The 23,719-nt window shown below is 45.3% G+C and overlaps 1 protein-coding gene across 1 annotated transcript in view; it reads left to right on the top strand.

The window, feature by feature from the left end:
* Window positions 1–9,947: 9,947 nt before the first annotated feature.
* LOC142699057 (conserved oligomeric Golgi complex subunit 6-like) overlaps window positions 9,948–23,719 on the top strand; it is a gene marked incomplete at its 3' end in the record, with an annotated part of 59,292 nt that continues 45,520 nt past the window's right edge. The window contains exons 1-3 of the mRNA XM_075847975.1: window positions 9,948–10,211; window positions 12,623–12,766; window positions 14,541–14,612. Coding sequence (XP_075704090.1) covers window positions 10,092–10,211; window positions 12,623–12,766; window positions 14,541–14,612 — 336 coding nt within the window. The remainder of the gene's footprint in view (window positions 10,212–12,622; window positions 12,767–14,540; window positions 14,613–23,719) is intronic.

The following is a 23,719-nucleotide window of genomic DNA, read 5'->3' on the forward strand; positions in this document are numbered from 1 at the left end:
CTTCCAGCAACGTCATACGCTGTTCTAATTCATCAGTCCTGGAAGTGACTTGTGCCAGGTCCGCATGCACGCGGTTCAGGGAATCTTGCACCGTTTTTTCCAGTGCCTTTTTCAGGTCTGGCGCTATCTGCTTGGCCACTTCACAGGCCAGGGCTATATAATCAATAGGTGCAGGATGAGAAGAGGCTATGGGGTCTGCAGGGCTTGAAAGCTGGGACTGAGGCTGCTGCAGCTCATCTTCCTGTGTGTATAGCAGGGGAGCAGTGGCAGGAAGCGCCGCCATCTTACCTCCCTTTTCCACGGCGCTGGCTGAATCTTCCATGGCTGGCTTATGCGCACTTCTGAGGAGGGACCTGTCCATACAGGCACCACCGGGTATGTTTCTGTGTGCAGGGTTGGTGGCTTCACAGCTGATTGTCGTCGCCGGAGCGACTATTGCGAGCAAGCAGGCTGGACGGGAGCGGGAGCTCAGTCACTCGCGTCCTGCATCGCCAGCGCCGGAACCGGAAGTCGACCGGATATGTTCTATCCGTCAGGGTGTTCAGCGATTAACTTCATTGAGTCACAGCTCCATCCGTCAGGCCATGAGAGTGTTAGGCCCTCTAACATCGGCTATCGAGGCGGTACCCTGGGCAAGGGCACACATCCGAATGTAGCAATCCAACATACTAAAAAGCTGGGACAAGAGATTAGTGTCACTCAACACCTTAATATCAGTGCCTCCGGATGTGAAACGGGACCTCCAGTGGTGGCTGGTACCCTACCATCTCGATCGAGGCAGATCTCTGAAACCAGTTCATCGGATACTCCTCACTACGGATGCCTCCGGCTCAGGCTGGGGTGCACATGTGGGAACATCATGGGTGCAAAAGAAATGGTCCAAACACTACAGCTGCCTTTCATCCAACATGAAAGAGCTCAGGGCGATCAAACTAGACCTATTACACTTTCAGGCTGTACTCCATCATCACGATGTACAAATTCAGTCGGACAACCTCCCCGCAGTGTTTTATGTAAACAAGCAGGGGGGCACTAGAAGCAATTCCCTCAGAAGGGAATGCAGTCAGATTATGCGGTGAGCAAAACGCAATCTGAGATCAGTCTCCGCAGTCCACATTCGAGGAGTATTGAATCTGAAAGCGGATTGGCTGAGCAGGAAACGGATTCACTCAGGAGAGTGGAGCTTGAATCCGGAAGTCTTCCTCCAAATCACCAGGAAGATGGGCAAACCATCTTTACACGTCATGGCGACCGCAAAGAATGCCAAGTTAAGGAAGTTTTGCTCCCTCAACAGGTCAGATCACCCATATGCCATAGACAGCCTATCTGTAAAGGATCTTCCGGACACAGCTTCTGTGTCGACGCCCGTGGTTAATCAGTCTGCACCTGCTCCTAGGTCTGATAGAGTGACTCGATCTGCTACCACTCAGGTTGGTAGGCTCAGGAGTGGGAGAACCTATCACAGCCTGGCCAGACAGTTATAGCTCCCGCCCTCGGCCTATTTATACCTTCATTTCCTGCTTGTCTTTTCCTGTGATTCTTTCCTGTTTCCTGGCTCTGCTGCTCCTGCTATTATTATTGACCTTGCTTCATTTTGACCCTGGCTTTACTGACTACGCTCCTGCTCTGCCTTTGGTACCTCGTACACTCCTGGTTTGACTCGGCTCGTTCACTACTCCTGTTGCTCACGGTGTTGCCGTGGGCAACTGCCCCATTTCCCTTAGCTTCTGTGTACCCTTGTCTGTTTGTCTGTCGTACACATATTGAGCGTAGAGACCGTCGCCCAGTTGTACGCCGTCGCCTAGGACGGGCTGTGCAAGTAGGCAGGGACTGAGTGGCGGGTAGATTAGGGCTCACCTGTCTGTCTCCCTACCCCGTCATTACACTATCATTGAGTTTGGAGAAGACCTTAATATATGTCTTACTCCAGCCCTCTAATTCCTCGGGTGTTGTGGAAAATAAGGGACGAGAAAGTGAAGGCCATAGCGATCATTCGTCATTGGCCCAGAAGGGCATGGTTTCCGCTCGTGTTAAGACTCTCGAACGGCAACTTCTGGAGACTCCCATTATGTCCAGATCTCCTGCTAAAGGAGGATTGGTTTCATCCAACGTTAGACAGGTTACAGTTGATAGCATGGAAACTGAACGACAGTCTCTAAAAAATAAGGGCTTCTCTGATGAAGTAGTTAATACCCTATTAGCCTCCTGGAAACCCAGTTCGACAAAAATATATTCTTGAATATGGCTTATATTTTCAAAATGGTGTCAGGATAATGACAGGTCACCAGATACAGTGCCCACAGTATTGCAGTTTCTGCAAGAGGGATACCGGAAAGGCCTCAAGCCCAATACATTAAAAGTGCATTGAACGGCAAGCTCTGTCCTGTAAAGACCCTTAGCTTAGGATTTTGCCCGAGTGCCAGGGTTCTTACCAAAAGTACCGTCTAACTCCAACTTAAATCAAGAGATAGTTTTGACGGTCCTATCAGTAGACTCAGCCTCTGATACCCATATTCATTCTCAATGCTTAGACGTAAGGAGATCCCTACTTGCTTATCTAGAAATAACGGCCCCCTTTAGACAATCCGAAGGGCTGTTTCTCCAATTTCAGGGGCTAAATAAGGGGAAAAAAGCCAGCAAAGCCCCACTAGCTAGATGGCTCAAAGAAATCATCAGGGACTACTACTCCCTGGAAGGCCTAGTGTCCCCTTTAGATATTCGGGCCCACTCAACCAGGTCCACATCCACATCGTGGGCAGAAAGATGCCATGTCCCCTTAGACCAGGTCTGCAAAGCAGCCACTTGGTCTTCTTCCTCGACCTTCATTAAACACTATAGGCTTGACTTGTTTTCTTCTGAAGGTTCTGCCTTTGGCAGGAAAATACTATCATCCACTTCTCTTCAGAACGCCCAGCTTCTGGCAGTGCAGACACAGCGTGTTCTCCAGAGATCACGCTGTGTCGTCACTCACAGGTCCTGCATCGTGTCAGACGAGCAAGGACACATCGACACCAGAGGCTACAGATGATTCTGCAGCAGCATCAGCGTTTGCAGGTAAGTCGATGTAGCTACTTACCTGCAAATGCTGATGCTGCTGCAGAATCAACTGTAGCCTCTGGTGCCGACACGATGCAGGACCTGTGAGTGATGTCACAGATCTGCACTGCCAGAAGCTGGGCGTTCTGAAGAGAAGTGGATGATACTTCTCATCAGAAAGCCCAGCTAGTAAAAGTAGTAAACACGCCCCGATGTACACACATAATACACGCCCAGTTGTACTTTTACTTTTCAAAACGCCCAGTTGTACTTTTGCAAGCCTCATTTGCATAAATACGAAAATGGCCATAACTTGGCCAAAAATGCTCGTTTTTTAAAAATAAAAACGTTACTGTAATCTACATTACAGCGCCTATCTGCTGCAATAGTTACATATAGTTACATAGTTAGTACGGCTGAAAAAAGACACATGTCCATCAAGTCCAACCAAGGGAAGGGAAAAGGGAAGGAAAAATTTCTACACATAGGAGCTAATATTTTTTTGTTCTAGGAAATTATCTAACCCTTTTTTAAAGCCATCTACTGTCCCTGCTGTGACCAGCTCCTGCGGTAGGCTATTCCATAAATTCACCGTTCTTACTGTAAAGAAGCCTTGTCGCCTCTGCAGCTTGAACCTTTTTTTCTCCAGACGGAGGGAGTGCCCCCTTGTTTTTTGAGGGGGTTTTACAAGGAACAGGATATCACCATATTTTTTGTATGTGCCATTAATATATTTATATAAGTTAATCATGTCCCCCCTTAGTCGTCTTTTTTCAAGGCTAAATAGGTTTAATTCTTTCAATCTTTCCTCATAACTTAAATTCTCCATGCCCCTTATTAGCTTCGTTGCTCTTCTTTGTATTTTTTCCAACTCCAGGGCATCCTTTCTATGAACTGGAGCCCAGAACTGAACTGCATATTCTAGATGGGGCCTCACTAATGCTTTGTAAAGTGGCAATATTACATCTCTGTCCCGCGAGTCCATGCCTCTTTTAATACACGACAATATCTTGCTGGCCTTTGAAGCAGCTGATTGACACTGCATGCTGTTATTGAGTTTATGATTTACAAGAACACCCAGATCCTTCTCAACAAGTGAATCCGCCAGTGTAGCTCCCCCTAGGACATATGATGCATGCAGGTTGTTGGTACCCAGATGCATAACTTTACATTTATCTACATTAAACTTCATTTGCCAAGTGGACGCCCAAACACTTAGTTTGTTTAAATCTGCCTGCAATTCATAAACATCTTCCATAGTCTGAACTATATTACATAGCTTGGTGTCATCTGCAAAAAATAGAAATAGTGCTATTAATCCCATCCTCTATATCATTAATAAATAAGTTGAATAATAGTGGTCCCAGCACTGAACCCTGGGGTACACCACTTATAACCGGTGACCATTCAGAGAAGGAATCATTGACCACAACTCTCTGGATACGGTCCTTGAGCCAATTCTCAATCCAATTACAAACTATATTTTCTAAACCTATAGTCCGTAATTTACCCATTAGGCGTCTATGGGGGACAGTGTCAAATGCCTTTGCAAAGTCCAAAAACACTAAATCCACAGCGGCCCCTCTGTCTAGACTTCTGCTTACCTCTTCATAAAAACAGATTAGGTTAGTTTGACAACTTCTGTCCTTAGTAAAACCGTGCTGGCTGTCACTTATAATGCTATTTATTGTCACATAATCCTGTATATAGTCCCTCAATAGCCCCTCAAACATTTTCCCCACGATGGATGTTAAGCTTACTGGTCTATAATTACCCGGGGAAGACCTAGAGCCCTTTTTGAAAATAGGCACCACATTTGCCCTGCGCCAGTCCCTTGGCACTATACCAGTCACTAGAGATTCTCTGAATATTATGAAAAGGGGGACAGAAATAACTGAACTAAGCTCTTTAAGAATTTAGCAGATAGGGGTTGCAAAATCTGGTGACAGAGCCTCTTTAAGCGTGCTGCCTTAGGACGATCAAGAAGAGGAAAATTTACCTGAAACTTTCATTTCCTGGAGTCCGTAAGCAGCACAAGTTTTCAACCCTATAAATATACTGCTGCATACGTTACGCTTTCTGAAGGGATTTGGGCTCTATTTAAGGTTACCTGGAACCTCCTAATTGTTTAATTGATTACTGCTGAGTAATATGTCTCTTCTATCCGGTCAGATGAAGTATCTTAACCCTTAAAGAGGCTCTGTCACCGCATTAAAAAGTGCCCTATATTGTACATGATGTGATCGGCGCTGTAATGTAGATTACAGCAGTGTTTTTTATTTAGAAAAACGATCATTTTTGACCGAGTTATGACCTGTATTAGCTTTATGCTAATGAGTTTCTTAATGAACAACTGTCGTGTTTTACTTTTTGGCCAAGTGGGCGTTGTACAGAGGAGTGACCAATCAGCGTCATACACTTCTCCCCATTAATTTACACAGCACATAGCGATATAGCTATATCGCTATGTGCAGCCACATACACACACATTAACGTTACAGCAGTGTCCTGACAAAGAATATACATTACCTCCAGCCAGGACGTGACGTGTATTCAGAATCCTGTCACTTCTGTAGCGTCTCTGTGATATTTACAGCAAGGCAAGCGTAATCTCGCGAGATTACGATGTAACCTGTCATTTCAAACGAGATTACGCTTGCCTTGCTGTAATATCACAGAGACGATACAGAAGTGTCATGATTCTGAATAAACATCACGTCCTGGCTGGAGGTAATGTATATTCATTGTCAGGACACATGAGTAACGTTATAGTGTGTTTATGTGGCTGCACATAGCGATATAGCTATATCGCTATGTGCTGTGTAAATTAATGGAGAGAAGTGTATGACGCTGATTGGTCACTGATTGGTCAGCGTCATACACTTTTCTGTACAACACCCACTTGGCCAAAAAGTAAAACACGCCCAGTTGTTCATTAAGAAACTCATTAGATAAATCTAATATAGGTCATAACTCCGTCAAAAATGATCGTTTTTCTAAATAAAAAACACTGCTGTAATCTACATTACAGTGCCGATCACATCATGTACAAGATAGGCCACTTATAATGTGGTGACAGAGCCTCTTTAAGTGTGCTGCCTACGGACTCCAGGAAATGAAAATTTCTGGTAAATTTTCCACAAATATAATAATTGCGTTGCTTTTTTATGTGTTACAAATTTTTTTGTGTTTGTGTTTTTTTACAGGTTTGGTTTTTGGACTCAAATTCGAGAACTACTTCCCACCCTGGTAATGCTAGCCTGCTGCTGCTATGTTGTTTTTGGCTAGTTATGAAAAATGGGGGGGACCACACATACCGTGTTTCCCCGAAAGTAAGACAGTGTCTTACTTTCTTTTTATCCCCAAAAGCCCCACTATGTCTTACTTTCGGGGTATGTCTTATATTGTAAAAAAATTGTCGAATTTTTTTTTTTTTTTTTTCACAAACTTTATTTAACTGTTTTACATTTTTTTTTTTAGTCCCACCAGGGGACTTCACTATGCGATGTGCCGATCGCATATATAATGCTTTGGTATACTTAGTATACCGAAGCATTATTGCCTGTCAGTGTAAAACTGACAGGCAACCTATTAGGTCATGCCTCCGGCATCGCCTAACAGGCAGATGCTGAAGGCAGACCTGGGGGTCTTTGTTAGACCCCCGGCTGTCATGGAAACCCGACGGCGACCCGCGATTTGTTTGCGGGGGCGCCGATCGGGTGACAGAGGGAGCTCCCCCCTCTGTCAAACACATTAAATGCCGCTGTCACTATTGACAGCGGCATTTAATGGGTTAAACTGCCGGAATCGGCGCGCGCTTCGATTCCGGCAGTTGCAGCAGGAGCAAGTGCAGGGGACGGCGCGGTGACGTATGGAGAGGGGGGCGGCGCGGAAGTGGGCAGGAGGCGGCAATACCCCCGTGTTTCCCCGAAAGTAAGACATATGTCTTACTTTCGGGGTACGGCTTATATTAGCCGACCCCCTGAAACCCCCGATACGTCTTACAATCGGGGGTGTCTTACTATCGGGGAAACACGGTAGTTTTTTCTACTTATTATTTTTTTTTTAAATGATGTGGGGTCCCCCCCATTTTTCATAACCAGTCAGATACAACACAGCAACAGCAGCCTAGCATTACCAGGGTGGGAAGGCCCACTGTTTTTGGGCTTTCCCAGTCTAATAATACCAGCCGGCGGCCATCCCGGTACCCGACCATCACTACAGATGGTCGGGTACTGGATCATACCCGGCTAATCTGGCACCCCTGGTGGCGGTGGGTACCAGGGTAATAATGGGGGTTAGCGTTAGCCTCTGCACTGGCTAACACTAAGCCCCACCTTAGTAATGGACGCTGTCAATCAGCCAGCAGCTATTACTAAGGCGGTAGTAATAAAGTTTAAAAAAAATACAAAGACATAGAAAAAATATTTTATTAAAATAAAAAAACACGACGCAACCTTTGTTAACCATTTAAAAAAAAAAAAAAACAAGACGTCATCGAAGTAGTCCTCGAATTTGATGTAGTCCAACTACGGAAATGTAAAAAAAACACAAACACACAAAAGAATTGTAACACATGTGGTAGGCTTAGATAAAGGGCCCATGTGTGATATTGTCTGTTGGACCCTGTATCTAAGCCTACCACGTTAGGTTTAGATACAGGGCCCCAGCAGACAGTAATCTTATACAGTATACGATTACTGTCTGCTGGTACCCTGTATCTATGCCTACTAGACTTAGATACAGGGCCCATCAGGCAGGATCACACATAGGCCATGTATCCACATCTACCATAAGTGATCCTGTCTGCTGGGCCCTGTATCTAAGCCTACCACATGGTAGACTTAGATTCATGGCCCATGTGTGATCCTGCTTGCTGGGCCCTGTATCTAAACCTAACACATGGTAGGCTTAGATACAGGGCCTATGTGTTATAGTATGAAGACATCAGGACCTCTGCTGCGCTTGGGAACGAGGAGGGTAATAAGTGGTGTAACTAGCAAGGGGAACTGTGGCCCCAGGCCCACTGAGATGGTGGGGCCCGCCAAGATGGTGGGGCCCGCCGTTCCACCACCAACCCAACATGACCATCACGGCCACGCTACAGTATTATTCAATCTAGTAGACGTGCCGCGCGCTAGGCACGTCTCCTAGAGCACGTCTCTGACGCTGCCCGTCAGGAGCAGAAGAAGACTGCGTGTGAGGAGAGGGTGAGTAAGCACCCCTCCCTGATCTGATGGACAAAGTATTACAGTTAGGGTTTATTTACATGGATAATGGCTGGTATATACAGGGATGATGGGGAAAAATACAGGAATGATGGCTGGACTACCCATTATCCCTGTATATAACCCCCATCATCTCTGTATATAACAACCATCATCCCTGTATATACTATCCATCATTCCTGTATATAACCCACATCATCACGGTATATACCAGCCAGGCCGGTATATACAGGGATGATGGGGTTATATACAGTGATGATGGCTGGTATATACAGGGATGATGAGGTTATATATGGGGATGATGGGGGTTATATACAGTGATGATGGCTGGATCAGGCATCATCCATGTATTTAACCCCCATCATCCTCGTATATTACCCCATCATACCTGTTTATACGAACCATCATCCCTGTATATACCGGCCATTATTCCTGTATGTAACCACCATTATCCATGTATATAACTCCCATCATCACTGTATATAACCTCCATCCCTGACATCGGGGACCGGTCGCAATTGCGACTGCTGCAACCACTTTAGTTAATTTGGCAGTCGCCCGGGGATCCGGGGCATCGGGCTAAAAGTCCAGGGCTTGGGCCCCTGAAAGCCCAGTGCTAGCGACGCCACTGCCTTTTATTCAAAAATACCTTTTTATGTCCTTTCTGGTCCTTTTCAGCAGCGCCCAAAAATCCTTGTTTTTCTTTATTTTTAACTTATCCACAGGATAGATGATAATTGTTATAATACTGGGGGCACCACCACTGGGACTCCCACCAATTGCCAGAACAGGGATCCCAAACCCGCGTTCCTTCTCATTGCTGGATGGCAGTGAGGAGAACATTGAATGGAGCAGAGGTCGAGCATGTGGCCATTCAATGTCTATGGGACTGATTGGAACTGATGTACTCGGCTGTTTCGGTCATTCCAATAGTCTATGAATGGAGTTGCAGCGCGCATGCTCAACACCTGCTTTGTTGAGTATCACCCTCACTGCCGTCGAACAGTGAGGACGATTGGGGGTAGGGGACTCCCGTTCTCGCGGTCGGTGGTGCCTGCAGCAAAAAGACAGTTAACAACTATTGTGTGGGTAGGAGATTAATGTCGATTCTGGGAACTGCAACACCAAACCATAGACACCACCAGATAAGGTTCCCTTCCACTTGAATGGGAGAAGGCTGTAATACTGTGATTAGTACGGAGCACTGACAGGAATGAAGGGGAAGCAGAGCTCGCAAAACAACTGATCGGCAGGGGTACCGAGAGTTAGACCCCCACATATCAGATATTGATGGCCTATCTTGAGGCTATGTTCACATCTGCGTTCCGGGTTCCGTTGTTCAGCTCCGTCATACGAGCAGAACTCGAAATACTGAAGCGCAGATCTGTCGCATGGTGGTATTTCTTTGGACAGGATAGTGCTAATTCTTGCGCTATTTCATACATGACTCCTGGACGTAGCCATGGAAACCAGAACATAACCAGACATTGTTTTCACTGCTGGTGGTTTTCAAAGGAAATAGAAAATTATATTAAAAATGATAAAAGTGTATATTATAATTTCCTTTTATTTCATGACTTTACAGCTTTATTAAATAGGTTAAATCCCCTTATACGTAATGGGGATGTTCTGTATGGAAAGTTTTCGATTTTTTTTCCAGCTCAACGGCAGCTGCAATGTGAGCATGCGCAGTGGCATCCTCCGTCTGTCACTCAAGTTGGTGACGTGTCGCAGATGGAAATCCCGGAAATCCGCGCTGGTTCTGCGTTCCACGTGCGTTTCACGTCTTTCCCACAGGATAGACCCAGTTTGCTGCACTGAAGGACGATGGCTGAGGTGGAGGTGAACGGCGGCAATGCCGCCTTACTGCCCGGGTCCACTCAGAGCTCCAACCCCTTGTCTAGGAAACTCAACAAAATCCTGGAGACTCGGCTGGATAATGACAAGGTGAGGAGGAGGCGGCGACTGATCTGTCCTGTGTGTGAGAAACTGCTAGCACCAATATGCCTGCCAGGGTGTGCAGGGACTTGTAGTTCCGCTGGTGTAGCATGGTTATTGCAAGGGGAGCAGTGGTTGTATTAGCAGTGGGGCCCCAATACCTGGGATGGGGGCGGGGAGGGAATCTTCTATCACATGTGAACTAAGTGCCCCCTTTACTGCTGGGTAGCTTCTATATGTGCTACCCTGGTAGTTATGCCCATGGTGCCCGGGAGCTTGAAGTAGTTTCTATAAGTCTAAGGGCTCGTCCACACGTAACTGAATCTCTGCAGCAATTCCGTTGAAAGTAGCAGACTTTCCGCTGCGGCAAAAATGCACCATTTCCTGCGTTTTTGACTGCAGTAAATGTTGCGTATTTTGCGGCGTTTTTCTCAATGCTGGGCGATGGTGACGTCTCCTGAAAAACGCAGCAATTCACTCCACTTTCCGCAGCAGAAATTGACATGCTGCGGTCTGAAAAATACGCACCGCAGGTCAACTTGTGCTCTGAATATTTACACTGCTTGTGGATGACATTTGTTAAATCTCACCCGCTTTGCTGCCCTTTATTCTTCATATTTTCGTTCCACAATTCTGGATGGAAAATACGCAACAATTCCGCTACGTGTGGACGAGCCCGAAATGTTTGCTTATGTAAAACCTGACACGTATTTATGGCGGATATGTGAGGCTGACACTTGGATTTGTGTCGCGGATGTGCAGTGCGATGTGGACTTGGATTAGTCATATACATTGGGGATAATCCAACTGGAGGGATTCCATGCGGATTTTGAGAAAACAAGTAGCGTGCTTGTGGCGGCATGCGCCCTATTCTCTTGCCTTGGGGGAAGATTTTATGTGGAATCTGCGCTGAAATCCCCGTCATATCCGGAACGTGTGAACGGGCTGTGGACTAGAGATCATGTGTCAATGCCGGAGTTGTCACTTAGGCCTCAGGCTCACAACTTTATTCAGGACCAAGATCTAGGATCTCATGTCCATGTAGTTCAGTGGGACAGACATTATAAAAACGGCAGCAGGTATCATCACCTATCCTATCCCAGACTGTATTCTTCATTAGAAGCAATGTATCTTGTAGTTCTAGAGAAGAGATACAATATAGTACGTATGTTCCTTGTTGTGTGCGTTTTATACACCAGTATATACACCTGACACCAGCATGAGGCCTAACATAGTGCATTCATTTATGGCAAAAAAATGAAAATGGATTCCAGTAGGGCCGCCCCTCAGGGAACACTTATCCTACTTTCCTCTAATGCAATCTGTTATTGACCCCAAAAAATATGCGGATGTTTTAAAATGCATCCCCTCTCTCACCCTTGGTCCCCAAAGTTCAACATGACCGTTGTTGGATGGACACGCTGGGCGGTACAGCTGCCGCGGGAACCAAGTTCCCTGCATGCGAGGAGAGCAAGCCTATTTGTGTCCTAATGGTTGGGGCCGTACAGAACGGCATTGTGGGCTGCATGTCCCCTCAGGGCTGCAAGTTGTGCACCCCTGCTTTAAACTAGTTTGTGCCCCCTAGACCGCCTACCCCTCATCCCTGTAGACAGACAGCAGTAACGCATATGTGTATAGGAGCAGTGGTAGGAACTTTTAGCCACCTCTCGGTGCAATAATATCTTATATTCAAAAACTTTACAAAATTACTAAGGAAAACGGAGCTACTAGATTATTAGAGCAGGTTCACACCTGTTGGTCTTTCCTTATAGTAATTCTTCCGTGCATACATAGGCAGTTTTGGACACCAGAAATTCCTGTGCACTATTAAATTCAATTACCTACTTGGCTAAAAAGACTTCTTAAAAATATTAAAGGGGATGTCCGGGCACGGTGTGGTTTTTATACTGATGACCTATCCACAGGATAGGTGATCAGTATATGATCGGCGGGGGTCCAAAACCCGGACCCCGCACAGATCAGCTGTTTCGGCTGCCTCTCGGCACCGGATGTCCGTGCTGGAAGCAGATGGCTCCGATCACAGTATAGCGACCGAGCTGCAGTGCTATAGCTGTGCTCCTATACAAGTGAATAGGAGCAGAGTTGCAGTTCTGCAGCACGGCCGCTATGTAGTGTACGGAGCCATCTGCTTCCGGCACTGAACACTGCCTAACATTCGTTGCCTGGAGGCAGCCGGAACAGCGGATCGGTGCAGGGACCGGGTGTCGGACCACCATCTTATCATATACTGGTGACCGATCCTGTGGATAGGTCACCAGTATGAAAAACAGCACCGTGCCCGGACATCCCCTTTAAGTGGAGTTTTCTTGCTCTACTGCAAAATCTAGTCTCTGCTTACATACATGTGTTTATAGGATGATTTGTGTTAATAGGTTTTTTACATTCTTCTTTTCTTATAGGAAATGTTGGAAGCCCTTAAAGCTCTCTCATCTTTCTTTGCCGAAAACAGTTTGAGAAGCCGAAGAAACCTACGAGGAGATATAGAGAGACGGAGTTTATCCATAAATGAAGAATTTGTTAATATATTTAAAAATGTTAAAGAGGTTGGTGATAGTACATTGTGATAACAATATGAAGCATGGATGGATTTTTTGTGCTTTGCCTTGTTTTTTTACCTCTAGCGGTCCACACACGTATTCATAGAATACAGTCGTATAGAAGTTGGCTTTTATCCAGTAAAGTTGTACAAATGGGTCTGTAGCTACCAATAAAATCACTGTGCTGACCCTATGACGCATGGGTACGTGGGTCATCCTGGGGAGAAGCCACTCTTAACAGCAGCTCTCTGTACCCCGTTTTAGAAATGGTTGCAGGGGAGCACCCGCTATTCCATCCATATGCCCTAATGGGGTATAAGGATTATGGGTGTCTCAACCAGACAAAACCTTTTAGCTGGTCACACACACTATATGAGAAAAAGTATTGGGACACCTACAGGAGCTTTTATGACGTGCCATTATAAATCCATAGGTATTAATATGGAGTTGGTACCTCTTTGCAACTAAAACCGCTTCCACTCTTTGGGAAAGACTTTCTACAAGGTTTTGGGGGTGCGTCTGTGGGAATTTTCACTGTTGGACGGGAACATCTGGCTCACAATCGGCATTCCAATTTGTTCCCAAAGATGTTCAATAGGATTGTGGTCAGAGCTCTGTGCGGACCAGCCAAGTTCTTTCTTCACACCAAACTCCCCCAACCATGTGCACTGGGGCACAGTCCTACTGGAACAGAAAGGGGACTTCCCCCAAACTGTTGTCACAAAGTTGGAAGCTACAGTTGTCCAAAATGTCTTGTTTCCGCATCAAAATGTGAAAACCGCATCAAAAACGCACCATTAAGTGCAGATTTCACCTGTGGGATTACGTGCTTTTATCTGCAGTTTCGAAGCCGATTTTCTGCACAAAATTATGCAACATGTGCATGTAGCCTAAGGGTAGGTCCACACATGCTGTGGCGGGGGTTTTCCAGTACAGATTTTTCCATGCGTTACATGCGGATTTTGTTGTTGATTTGTCGCTTTGTTTTCCACTGTTTGCATTGCAGAAAGTGAACATCCATGACATTTCAGCAACAAAATTGGCATATTGTGGATTTAAAAAACCCCATCCACATGTGTTGTACTAGTTGGACAAATCTGCAACGTCTAAATTTACTCTAACGCACGATGGCAATCAATATATACAAGTTCACATGTCTGTAAGAAATGAACCATTGTGCTTAAAATGGTGTTTCAATTACTCGTTCCATTTCTTATTTCAGAGTGTTCTTTCTTCTCCTGCCTCTAAACCTATTTTCACAATGTCTTGAGATGGCCGTACAGAGTCACTTTGTGGGCATTGCACCATGTCGGCAGGAAGGGCGGAAAATAGCAAACTGTTCTGCCAATCACAAGAGCTGATATTGTGCACTAGAATAATATCTCTTTGCTATAGACTGATTATTGCCTTTTGAAGAATCAGAGGTCTTCTGTGCCTCACGCCGGGGAGGCGTCCAGATGTTTTGGGACTACTTTGTGATTCCACTCTAGAATTAGGACTCTCTTAGCCCAGAGTATCTGGTTTTGAAAATGAGACATTAGGTCTATCGGTATTCAGGGCACAAAGAGTAAAGACAGAAGTGAGAATCCGAGATGTTTATACGTCTATGGCTATCTCCACCTTCTAATATCAAGCAGATACTGACAGTAGATGGACTCTGAGCATGGCAGCTGTAGTATAATATGCATTTGTTTATTTTTTTTATAATCCTGTTTTGTTTGAATACTATGTAGTTTTTGTAATATTTGTGTCTTACAATTGTAATGGTTTTTTTCCCCAGGAGCTTGAAAGTATCAATGAAGATGTTCAGGCGATGAGCAGCTGCTGCCAGGACATGACCAGTCGTCTGAAGGTAAAAGTTCAACCTTGATAAGCTCTAACCATGCACAAACCTTTATTCCACAAATTATAATAATAACAAGACAAACGCAATTTTAAATTGCCATGTAGCCGTAACCTTCACAATGGGAGCACACACATAACATATGAGAGAAAAAAAAACTAACATGGTAGACAAAGCCTTCAGGATTGGGTACAAACTTTACAAAGGTCAGTTGTCCATTAACTTGTGTGCTTGTACTAAGCAACTAGTCTAAGCAGTGCTGCAGTGAAAAGAATAGGGGTGGGGCAAAGTAGGAGTCTGCATTTATATATGAGTTATCTAAGCACATCTACAATTTTTTTCAAAGCCAATACATACATTTTTTTTTTTTTAACTCATTTTATTGAAGAATTGTAGTACAAATGCAATAATTATATGTACATAATACACAGGATACAACAGAGATTGTATGAAACATAACAGAACAATATCTCAATAAATACACACGTATTCAGACATATAGTACAGAACTGGCAGTAACCAATACTATATTTTGTGACAAACAGAACCTCATCCCATCAGCGTCACTTATGTGTTAGTGATATTCTAAGATCATTATACCGGTGCGGGGTATACTGAGTCATAGCAGAAGTACACCATGCGTCCCATATCTTATAAAATGTTCTTTCGTACGGAATAATAGAATTTACAAGTGATTTCCATTTAGCCGTAGTAGGAGGACGTGGGTCCATCCAACGGAGAGCAATAGTTTTACGCGCCATAAACAACACCTCCCTGAGGAATATTCTCATGTAATGAGGCCATTGTTCATCTTGTAAGATACCAAACAGACAAACTTGTGGAATAACTGGAACCGGTATATGTAGAATTTCAGTAGTTACCCTAACTACTTCTTCCCAGAAAGAGGAAATGATTGGACATGCCCATATCATGTGCCAAAAATCAGACCTTGGGAAGCGGCATCTGTGACATTCCGTACTCGGGTACCTACCCAATTTGTTCAATCTAACAGGAGTAAGGTAACTCTGATGAATTATGGATAGTTGTATCATCCTGTTATTGGCGGCTGGAGATACAAGTAGTGGAGAGGATAAGATCTCATCCTCAATCCCCTACCGATAGGTCTGGTATCTGTGCAGTCCACTTGTCTTTCACCTGTAAGGGTGTGCTGACTAATTTGGCCAAGATGAGTGATGTGTATATGGCAGAGATCAAACCTCTGGGACCTAGGGATCTAAAAATTCCTATCAATGGAAATTGCGAGAATGCCAACTCAGAGGATTGGTATTGGGATTTAAGAGCATGACGCAGTTGTAGGTACCTATAAAAGGCAGTTCTAGGTATTGCAAAGTCAGACTGTAGCTGTGTAAACAACTTAAGAACATTATCCTTATACATATCCCCAATAGTTCATACCCCATGCTGAATCCAAAAAGACGGAGCCAAAGCGTCTGACAACTCTGTGAGAATTGGGTAGATATGCTGAGTTTAGACCGATTTGAACCCCATATAAATGCTGGAAATAATGCATGGAACTGCTTAAAAAAAGTTTTAAACACTGGAGTCGCCGCATGATCAAGGACATAGAGGCATTTGGGGAGTATGACCATTTTAATTAAATTTATTCTACCGGTCACTGCCAGGGGAAGAGCGCTCCAGACCCTAAACTTGACCTTAACATATTCCTGCAATGGTAATATATTAGATGCATAATCATTCCTATGATCTTTGTTAATAATGATACCCAGGTACTTTAATGATGTAACCACCCGCAAACCATGTACAGATTCTGACCATCCCATCCCCCGTAAGGGCATAAAAAAGGACATAGTCCAGTTAATATGAAGCCCAGAGAACCTCCCAAATATCTCCAGGGTTGTGATCGCCAATGGGAGTGACACACTTGGCTGAGACATAAAAAGAACCACGTCGTCTGCATACAAGCCAATTCTATCATCCCTGTCCCCAAAACAAATCCCCCTGTACTCAGGGTGTTGCCGTATTCGGATAGCCAATGGTTCAATGGCAAGAGCAAAGCTCAACGGGGAAAGGGGACATCCTGGCCTAGTGCCTCTATGGAGACGGAAATATGGGGAAAGCACGCCATTTACCTGAATTTGTGCCTTTGGCGTCTTGTATATAAGTGATACCCATCTAAGAAACTGTGGACCAAAACCAAACCTTTTCAAAGTATCCAACAGGTAGATCCATTCAATGGAATCGAAGGCTTTCGCAGCGTCCAAAGATGCCATAGCCCAATCAGCCTTCATAGCTACAACAATCTGTGTAAGAACATGTACCCTCCTAATATTATCCGAGGTAGATTTCCCAGGCATAAAGCTGGACTGATCATTATGAATAACATGCGAAATAACCAAGTATTTTATAGTCGTTATTTAATAACGATATCGGGCGATAGGAGCCACAGTCCAAAGGGTCTTTGTCGGGTTTTAACAGGACAATAATAGTGACATCATGCATACTATCTGGTAACCTGCCAAGGGCATGAGAAAACATAGAGCAAAGTGGGGAGATGAGATGGTCAGAGTACTTATGATATACCTCTATAGGGATCCCGTCAGGGCCCGATGCCTTCCCCTTTGACATGTCTTTCAAGGCTTCCCTTACGTCCTCCTCAGTTACAACACATTCCAAAGCTTCTCTACCGGCTACAGTCAGTGTCGGGAACGAAATATCATCCATGTAAGACATGGTTAGTCAAATCGTAATTGGATTGAGAGGTATACAGTTCCCTGTAAAACTGCACAAATGTCTCTGCTATTCCCGGGGAGTCCGTCAGGCAACTACCAGAGCTATCTTTAATTTTTAAAATGGTCGGGCTTCAAGAATTTTGATGGATTAAATGGGCTAAGAGTTTACTGGATTGATTACCCAACTCATAATATGACTGCGCATTGTGCCGCCAACTCTGACAAGTCTGGAAGAGTCTCGTTTTAAATAGGAAATAGTGGACCGAAGGCAACCTCTAAGATAGGCCTTTAGGGTATCCCATGTAATACTGGAATCTTCAAATAATCAGTGGTCTAAATTGAATACCTCTAATTGATCAGGAATCCTATCCTGAGGCCCTAAAAGGGGTGTATTTTCCAACTCTTGGTTAATAGTGGACCGGGGGGCTTAAAGCTTATCAACATAGGAGAATGATCAGACGCCGCCCTAGGTTTAGAAGACACAGAATCAACCAATGAGAGAGTTACCAACCAGATAATCTATGCTTTATAGGGAATTTCTGCCCAGGGAATGACAGGGAAACACTTTAGTTGTCGGGTATTTATATAGAAATATATCAGTCCATCCCAGTTCGTTAAACAATAAACCCAATACAGATGTTATGGAGGGAACATGATCCTGTTCAGTAGCAGCACTAAATCTATCTAAACTGCAATCCACGGGGGCGTGGCTTAGCGGCATATGTGAGCGGACGCAGGAACCGGAGCTCCCGCTGCCGATATCCTGATACACATCCTGAGGCTGAACTCTCCTAACGGAGACATACCTGAGCAGAGAGGGGAGAAGGACGAGAACCTGGTGACACGATTCTGCAGAATCTGGAGGCTGTAATGACCCGCTCAAGAAAGTCTAAGGCGGCAGAGGAAGGTGAGCTGGGCTTACAAGATGGCGCTGACACGTGCATGATTGCAGAGAACAGGGACCTGAGAGGGGCGGCGGCATCCCGACTGGAGCGCTTTGCCAGAAAGACACCCATGAAGGCAGATGCTGGAGGAGAGATGACAGGTGGAGGGAAAGAGCAGGCAGGCTGCTCCGGGTCCAGATATGAACCGCTGCGGGCACAGATGGAATCAGAGGAGGAGAATGGAGAAGATGCTGCAGGCAGCTCAGGAGGAAAGCCGGATCGAGGCTCGCACAGTTCAAATAAGCCTGGGCCCACGCTGGCGGATGTTTTTTCGGCGGTAAGCCTATGTAATGCCACGCTAGCTAAACTCACCTGCCAGGTGGGCGGAATTAAGGAGGATATTTCCATAATACGGCACGATCTACAGAAGGTGTCGGAGCGTACAACAGCGGTGGAAGGTAGAGTCAGTGATGTGGAAGACAGAATGCTGCCCATGAGGAGGGATGTAAATGCGGTAGCTGTGGATGTTACTTACCTGTTATCTAAAACGGATGACCTGGAGAATCGTCTACGTCGCAATAACGTGAGGATGGTGGGAATACCCAAAAAAGTGGAAGGGTCCAATCCGGATTCCTATTTCGAAAAATGGCTACTGGAGGTGTTTGGTAAGGAGGCGTTGACACCATTGTTTGCGGTGGAAAGAGCCCATAGAGTACCAACTCGCCCGGGTCCACCTGGACGGCCGCCAAGACCTGTGCTGGTAAAGCTGCTTCATTATAAAGACAGAGATTTAATTCTTCGGCAGGCCCGGGAAAAGCAAGATATACGGGTGAATGGGGTGAAAGTGTCATTTTACCCGGATTTTTCTGTAGAGGTCCAGAAAAGGATGCAATTTCTTGATATCAAACGACGACTGAGGAATCTGCGTGTTCAATACTCCATGTTGTACCCGGCGAAACTTCGGGTTGCGGCGCTGGGATCCGTACAATTCTTTGAGAACTCAAAAGATGCGTTAAGATGGCTGGACAGTCACGAGGATCACCTTCGTCAGAATCGAGAGGAAGCTGCTGTGTGATCATCAGGTGGATGGTTGAAGAGGGGACTCTGCTTTTTATGGAAAAAAGGAGGAGGATGAGCTGCACAGGGGAATAAGGCACTGTTTTTCTGCATTTATTTTCTGTTCTAATGTGGGGCTGCAGCCTCTATGTTTATAATGCTGAAGGGAAGACAGAGATGTTAGTTTAATTGAAGCATCAGTTGTTGGAGTCACTAAAATGCTATATGTCTATGGTAGTAAGGTGTCGGGAGGTTTGTGGTTCTCAGGTTTATATTGCGGGAAAGATGTGTTTCTGCAGTGTGAATGGGAAGCTGAATAGTCACATTGGTGGAGATTTCTTCGCCAGCCCGGGCCCTCTTTGGAGGGTAAGTTTATGGAAAGTTGGGCGGGTTAGGGAGGTGGGTGGAGGGAGGAACATGTTTTGGAGGGAAAGGGAGTTGGAAACGCAGTACGCTCTGATTGGCACTGGATTCAAGGGTAATGGCCTCTGTCAGATAAAAGAAATGGATAGATGGGGGGTAGGGTAAATCTTTTGTCCTGGAATGTGAGAGGTATGGGAGAGGCAACAAAACGGCGAGCTATATTCGATTTCCTGAAAGGGCAGTCTGCTGGAGTGATGGGACTACAGGAAACGCATCTTACCGCTGATACTGTGCAGCAGGCACATAGGGTATGGATTAGACACAGTTTTCACTCCTTTCATTCCACATACTCAAGGGGGGTTAGTCTCCTGGTTCATAGGGATGTACCTTTTTGCTGTTTGGCTTCCTTTAGAGATGGAGAGGGCAGATATGTAGGGGTACATTGTAAACTGTTTAATTGGGAATGTATAATTGTGGTGCTGTATGTACCTCCCCCATACTCGGTGGTTCCAATAAGAGAAGTGTTGGAAAGGCTGGCTAGTTGGCCGATGGTCCCGACTATACTTATGGGAGATTTTAACAATGTAATGGATATAAGACGTGATAAATTTCCAAAAGGGGGGGGGGGTAGGAGAGGCTGTTCTGACGCGGTTTGGGAAGTACATGACGGAGGTTGGGTACACGGATGTTTGGCGGGCAAAGTGGCCATCTACTACGCAATATTCTTGTGTGTCATCTACTTATGGATCGCTGTCTAGAATAGATTTGATGTTTAGTAACGGGTTAGGGATTGAGTGTGTGGAAGGGGTGGAATATTTGCTAAGGTCATTGTCTGATCACTCCCCAATGATATTGAAGGTCCGAACTAGTCCACAGATAGGGGGGCTAAGACTGCATTGGAGGTTAAATCCGTTCTGGATCCGACTAGTGGGGGAGGAGATAATAACTGCGAGCTTGCAGGAGTACTTTGAGTTTAATAAAGGAACGGTTCCTATTGATATCTTATGGGACGCTATGAAGGCAAATATCAGGGGGGTGTATATTTGGGAAATTACGACCATAAAGAATAGATCACGACAGGTGGGAAAACATCTGCTGGAAAGGGTGACGTTATCCGAGGAGAACCATGTAGCTAATAATACAGCAGAAACGATGGCCCAGTGGAAGGTAGCCCTAAAATTGCTAAAGGAACATCAGCTGGAACAAGCAGCTAATAAAAGGTTGTTTTTGCAACAAAAATACTATGAGGAGGGGGAAATGACGGGCAGATTGTTGGCAAATATGGCTAGGCCTCAGCGGGAGGGTGCGTTCATCCACCAATTGCAGGACAAAGAGGGGACACTGGTTGAAGAAACAGGGGATATACTGGGTGTGTTGAAGTCCTTCTATACTGAGCTGTACCGCACAAGGGTAGATTATTTGGAAGATCTTCTGACAGGCTATCTAGAGGAAATGGAGTGGGTTACCTTAGGGGAGGAGGAGAAGGAGTGGCTGGAGGAGCCAATTACTTTGGAGGAACTGCAGGAAGCAGTGAGTTCTATGGCAAATGAAAAGGCTCCAGGGATGGATGGTATACCTACTGAGCTGTACAAAACATATGTGGGGGAGCTTCTGCCAGAGTTATTGGAGGTGTTCCAAGATAGTTTTACCAGGGGACGACTGCCGCAGACTATGTATGAAGCGGCAATAGTGGTCATTCCTAAAGAGGGGAAAGATCGAACACAGCCGGATTCTTATAGACCAATATCCCTGCTGTCCGCTGATGTAAAAATCTTGGCAAAGGTTCTTGCTAATAGGCTGACAAGAGTGGTGACTAAGGTAGTGGGCCCGGATCAGTCGGGATTTATGCCATCAAGATCTACAGCGGTTAATCTAAGAAGATTATTCTTGAATTTGCAGACAGAGGCTGCAGATACACAGTGTAGGGCAGTGTTGTCCTTAGACGCGGCTAAGGCATTTGACAGTGTGGAGTGGGGGTACTTGTGGGCTGTTCTGGAGCGGTTTGGTTTTGGGAGTAATTTTATAACATGGGTAAAATTGCTGTATAAGGAACCGGTGGCTAGGATTAGAGCCAATGGGCGGATGTCAGATTCCTTTAGACTGGAGAGGGGGACGCGTCAGGGATGTCCACTTTCCCTGCTATTATTCGCTCTAGCGATCGAACCTCTGGCAAATATGGTAAGGCAACATCCGGGTATAGAAGGATTTCGATGTGGGGAGCTGGAGGAACGCATAGCATTATATGCGGATGATATTCTACTATTCCTGGGAGAGATAGTTCGGTCACTGCCGGTGATAATGACGGTATTGGAACGGTTTGGTAAATTTTCAGGGTTGCAAATTAATTGGAGCAAATCGGCATTGCTGCCACTCAAACCATTGGAGATGCCACTGGTGGTGGGGGGAATTGCTGTACCTTGTGTTAAGGAATTTAAATATCTGGGGATTAAGGTCTCGGTGAGGGTGCAGGATTTTGTTGCGTTGAATGTGAAACCATTATTGGACAAACTAAAAGATAAGACTAGAATATGGCTTGGGCTACCACTTTCAGCGCTAGGAAGAGCAAAATTGATCAAAATGATTCTGATGCCTCAGGTTCTTTATGTGGTGCATAATGCCCCAGTGTGGTTGCCTAAATACTGGTTCAGGAGAATACATAATTTGTTTAGGGACTTAGTGTGGAAAAGGGGGATCCCCAGGATTAAATTGGAAAAATTACAATTACCAACAGAAAAGGGAGGATTAGCTATTCCAAATGCGTGGATATATTATTTAGCAGCCCAAGCGCAACACTTTAAAGGTTGGAAAAATAGGGAAGAGTGGGGTTCTAGTGGGAAACTGGTGTATTATTTGAGTCGGTGCACGGATATACTAGAGGCAATGGAGTCTCATAAACTAAGGAGGGAGGAGAAAGAGAAACCGACTTTGCTATTGATACATAGGGTCTGGTGGGAATGCAAAAAAATACTGGGCGTTACTGGGTGCTCCAATTATATGCCTCTATGGGACAATCCATACTTATGGGAATTCAATACCTTGGACGGTTTTCAGGAGTGGGAACAAGCTGGGGTCAGATATGTATACCAGGTATATGAGGGGGGAAGTCTCAAATTGTTCTCACAGCTACAGGAGGAGTTTGGTCTCCCACATCGGATGTTTTATCAATACCTTCAGCTGCGTCACGCGGCACAGGCCCAGGGTAGGTTGGTGGACTTGAGCTGCTCTACTATGGGAGTGATGGAACAGGTACTGGGAGCAAAGGACACTAAAGGGATTATTTCTGTGATCTATGGTACATTACTTTCCAAATTCCTTGGAGATCCGATGGGGGAGATCAGAAGCAAATTGGAAGAGGATGTGGGGAATATAACTGATGATGAGTGGGAGGAGATACTGGAATCGCCCAAAATGCTTTCCATTAATGTAGCACACAGGAGGTCACAACTTTTTCTCCTACATAGAGTGTATAGGACGCCTAAGGTGTTAATGCAAATGAGGCTCAGACCAACGCAGGAGTGTCCCAGGTGTTCGTTTGAAGGGGCAGACATAAAGCATATGTTCTGGGGTTGTCCGAAGCTGAATGATTACTGGAAGGAGGTTGGAGGCATGGTAGCGAGGGTATTTGGGAGAGATTTTCCGCTAGAACCTAAGATCTATGTGTTGGGTTGTATGGGGGAAGAAGGAGGAGATGGAGCTGAATTACTGGCCATAAAAAAGTTTCTGTATCATGCTAGGAAATTAATAGCGAAATATTGGCTGAATACGGATCCCCCGGAGGTGTCTGAACTAGTGGGATACGTTAATCACACGGTGGCATTGGAACATCGGATATATCTAAAACGTGGGGCAACACACAAACATGATAAGCAATGGGGAAAATTGGTACACAATTATGGCACGGCAGGGAGGTAGGAAACATCGTAAGGTGAAATGATCAGGAGGCGATTATTGATAAATAAGTATGAGGCAGGAGAGAGAATGGCTATACTAGTCAGGGAAAGGAGGTGGTACTGCGGGGGGGGGGGGGGAGTTGGGATGGAGGGAAGGGGGAGTTATGTTAAATGTAACTGTATATGATGTACAAAACCAAAAATGTATTGAC

The sequence above is a fragment of the Rhinoderma darwinii genome, unplaced genomic scaffold, assembly GCF_050947455.1.
Source record: "Rhinoderma darwinii isolate aRhiDar2 unplaced genomic scaffold, aRhiDar2.hap1 Scaffold_121, whole genome shotgun sequence".
NCBI classification, from domain to species: domain Eukaryota; kingdom Metazoa; phylum Chordata; class Amphibia; order Anura; family Rhinodermatidae; genus Rhinoderma; species Rhinoderma darwinii.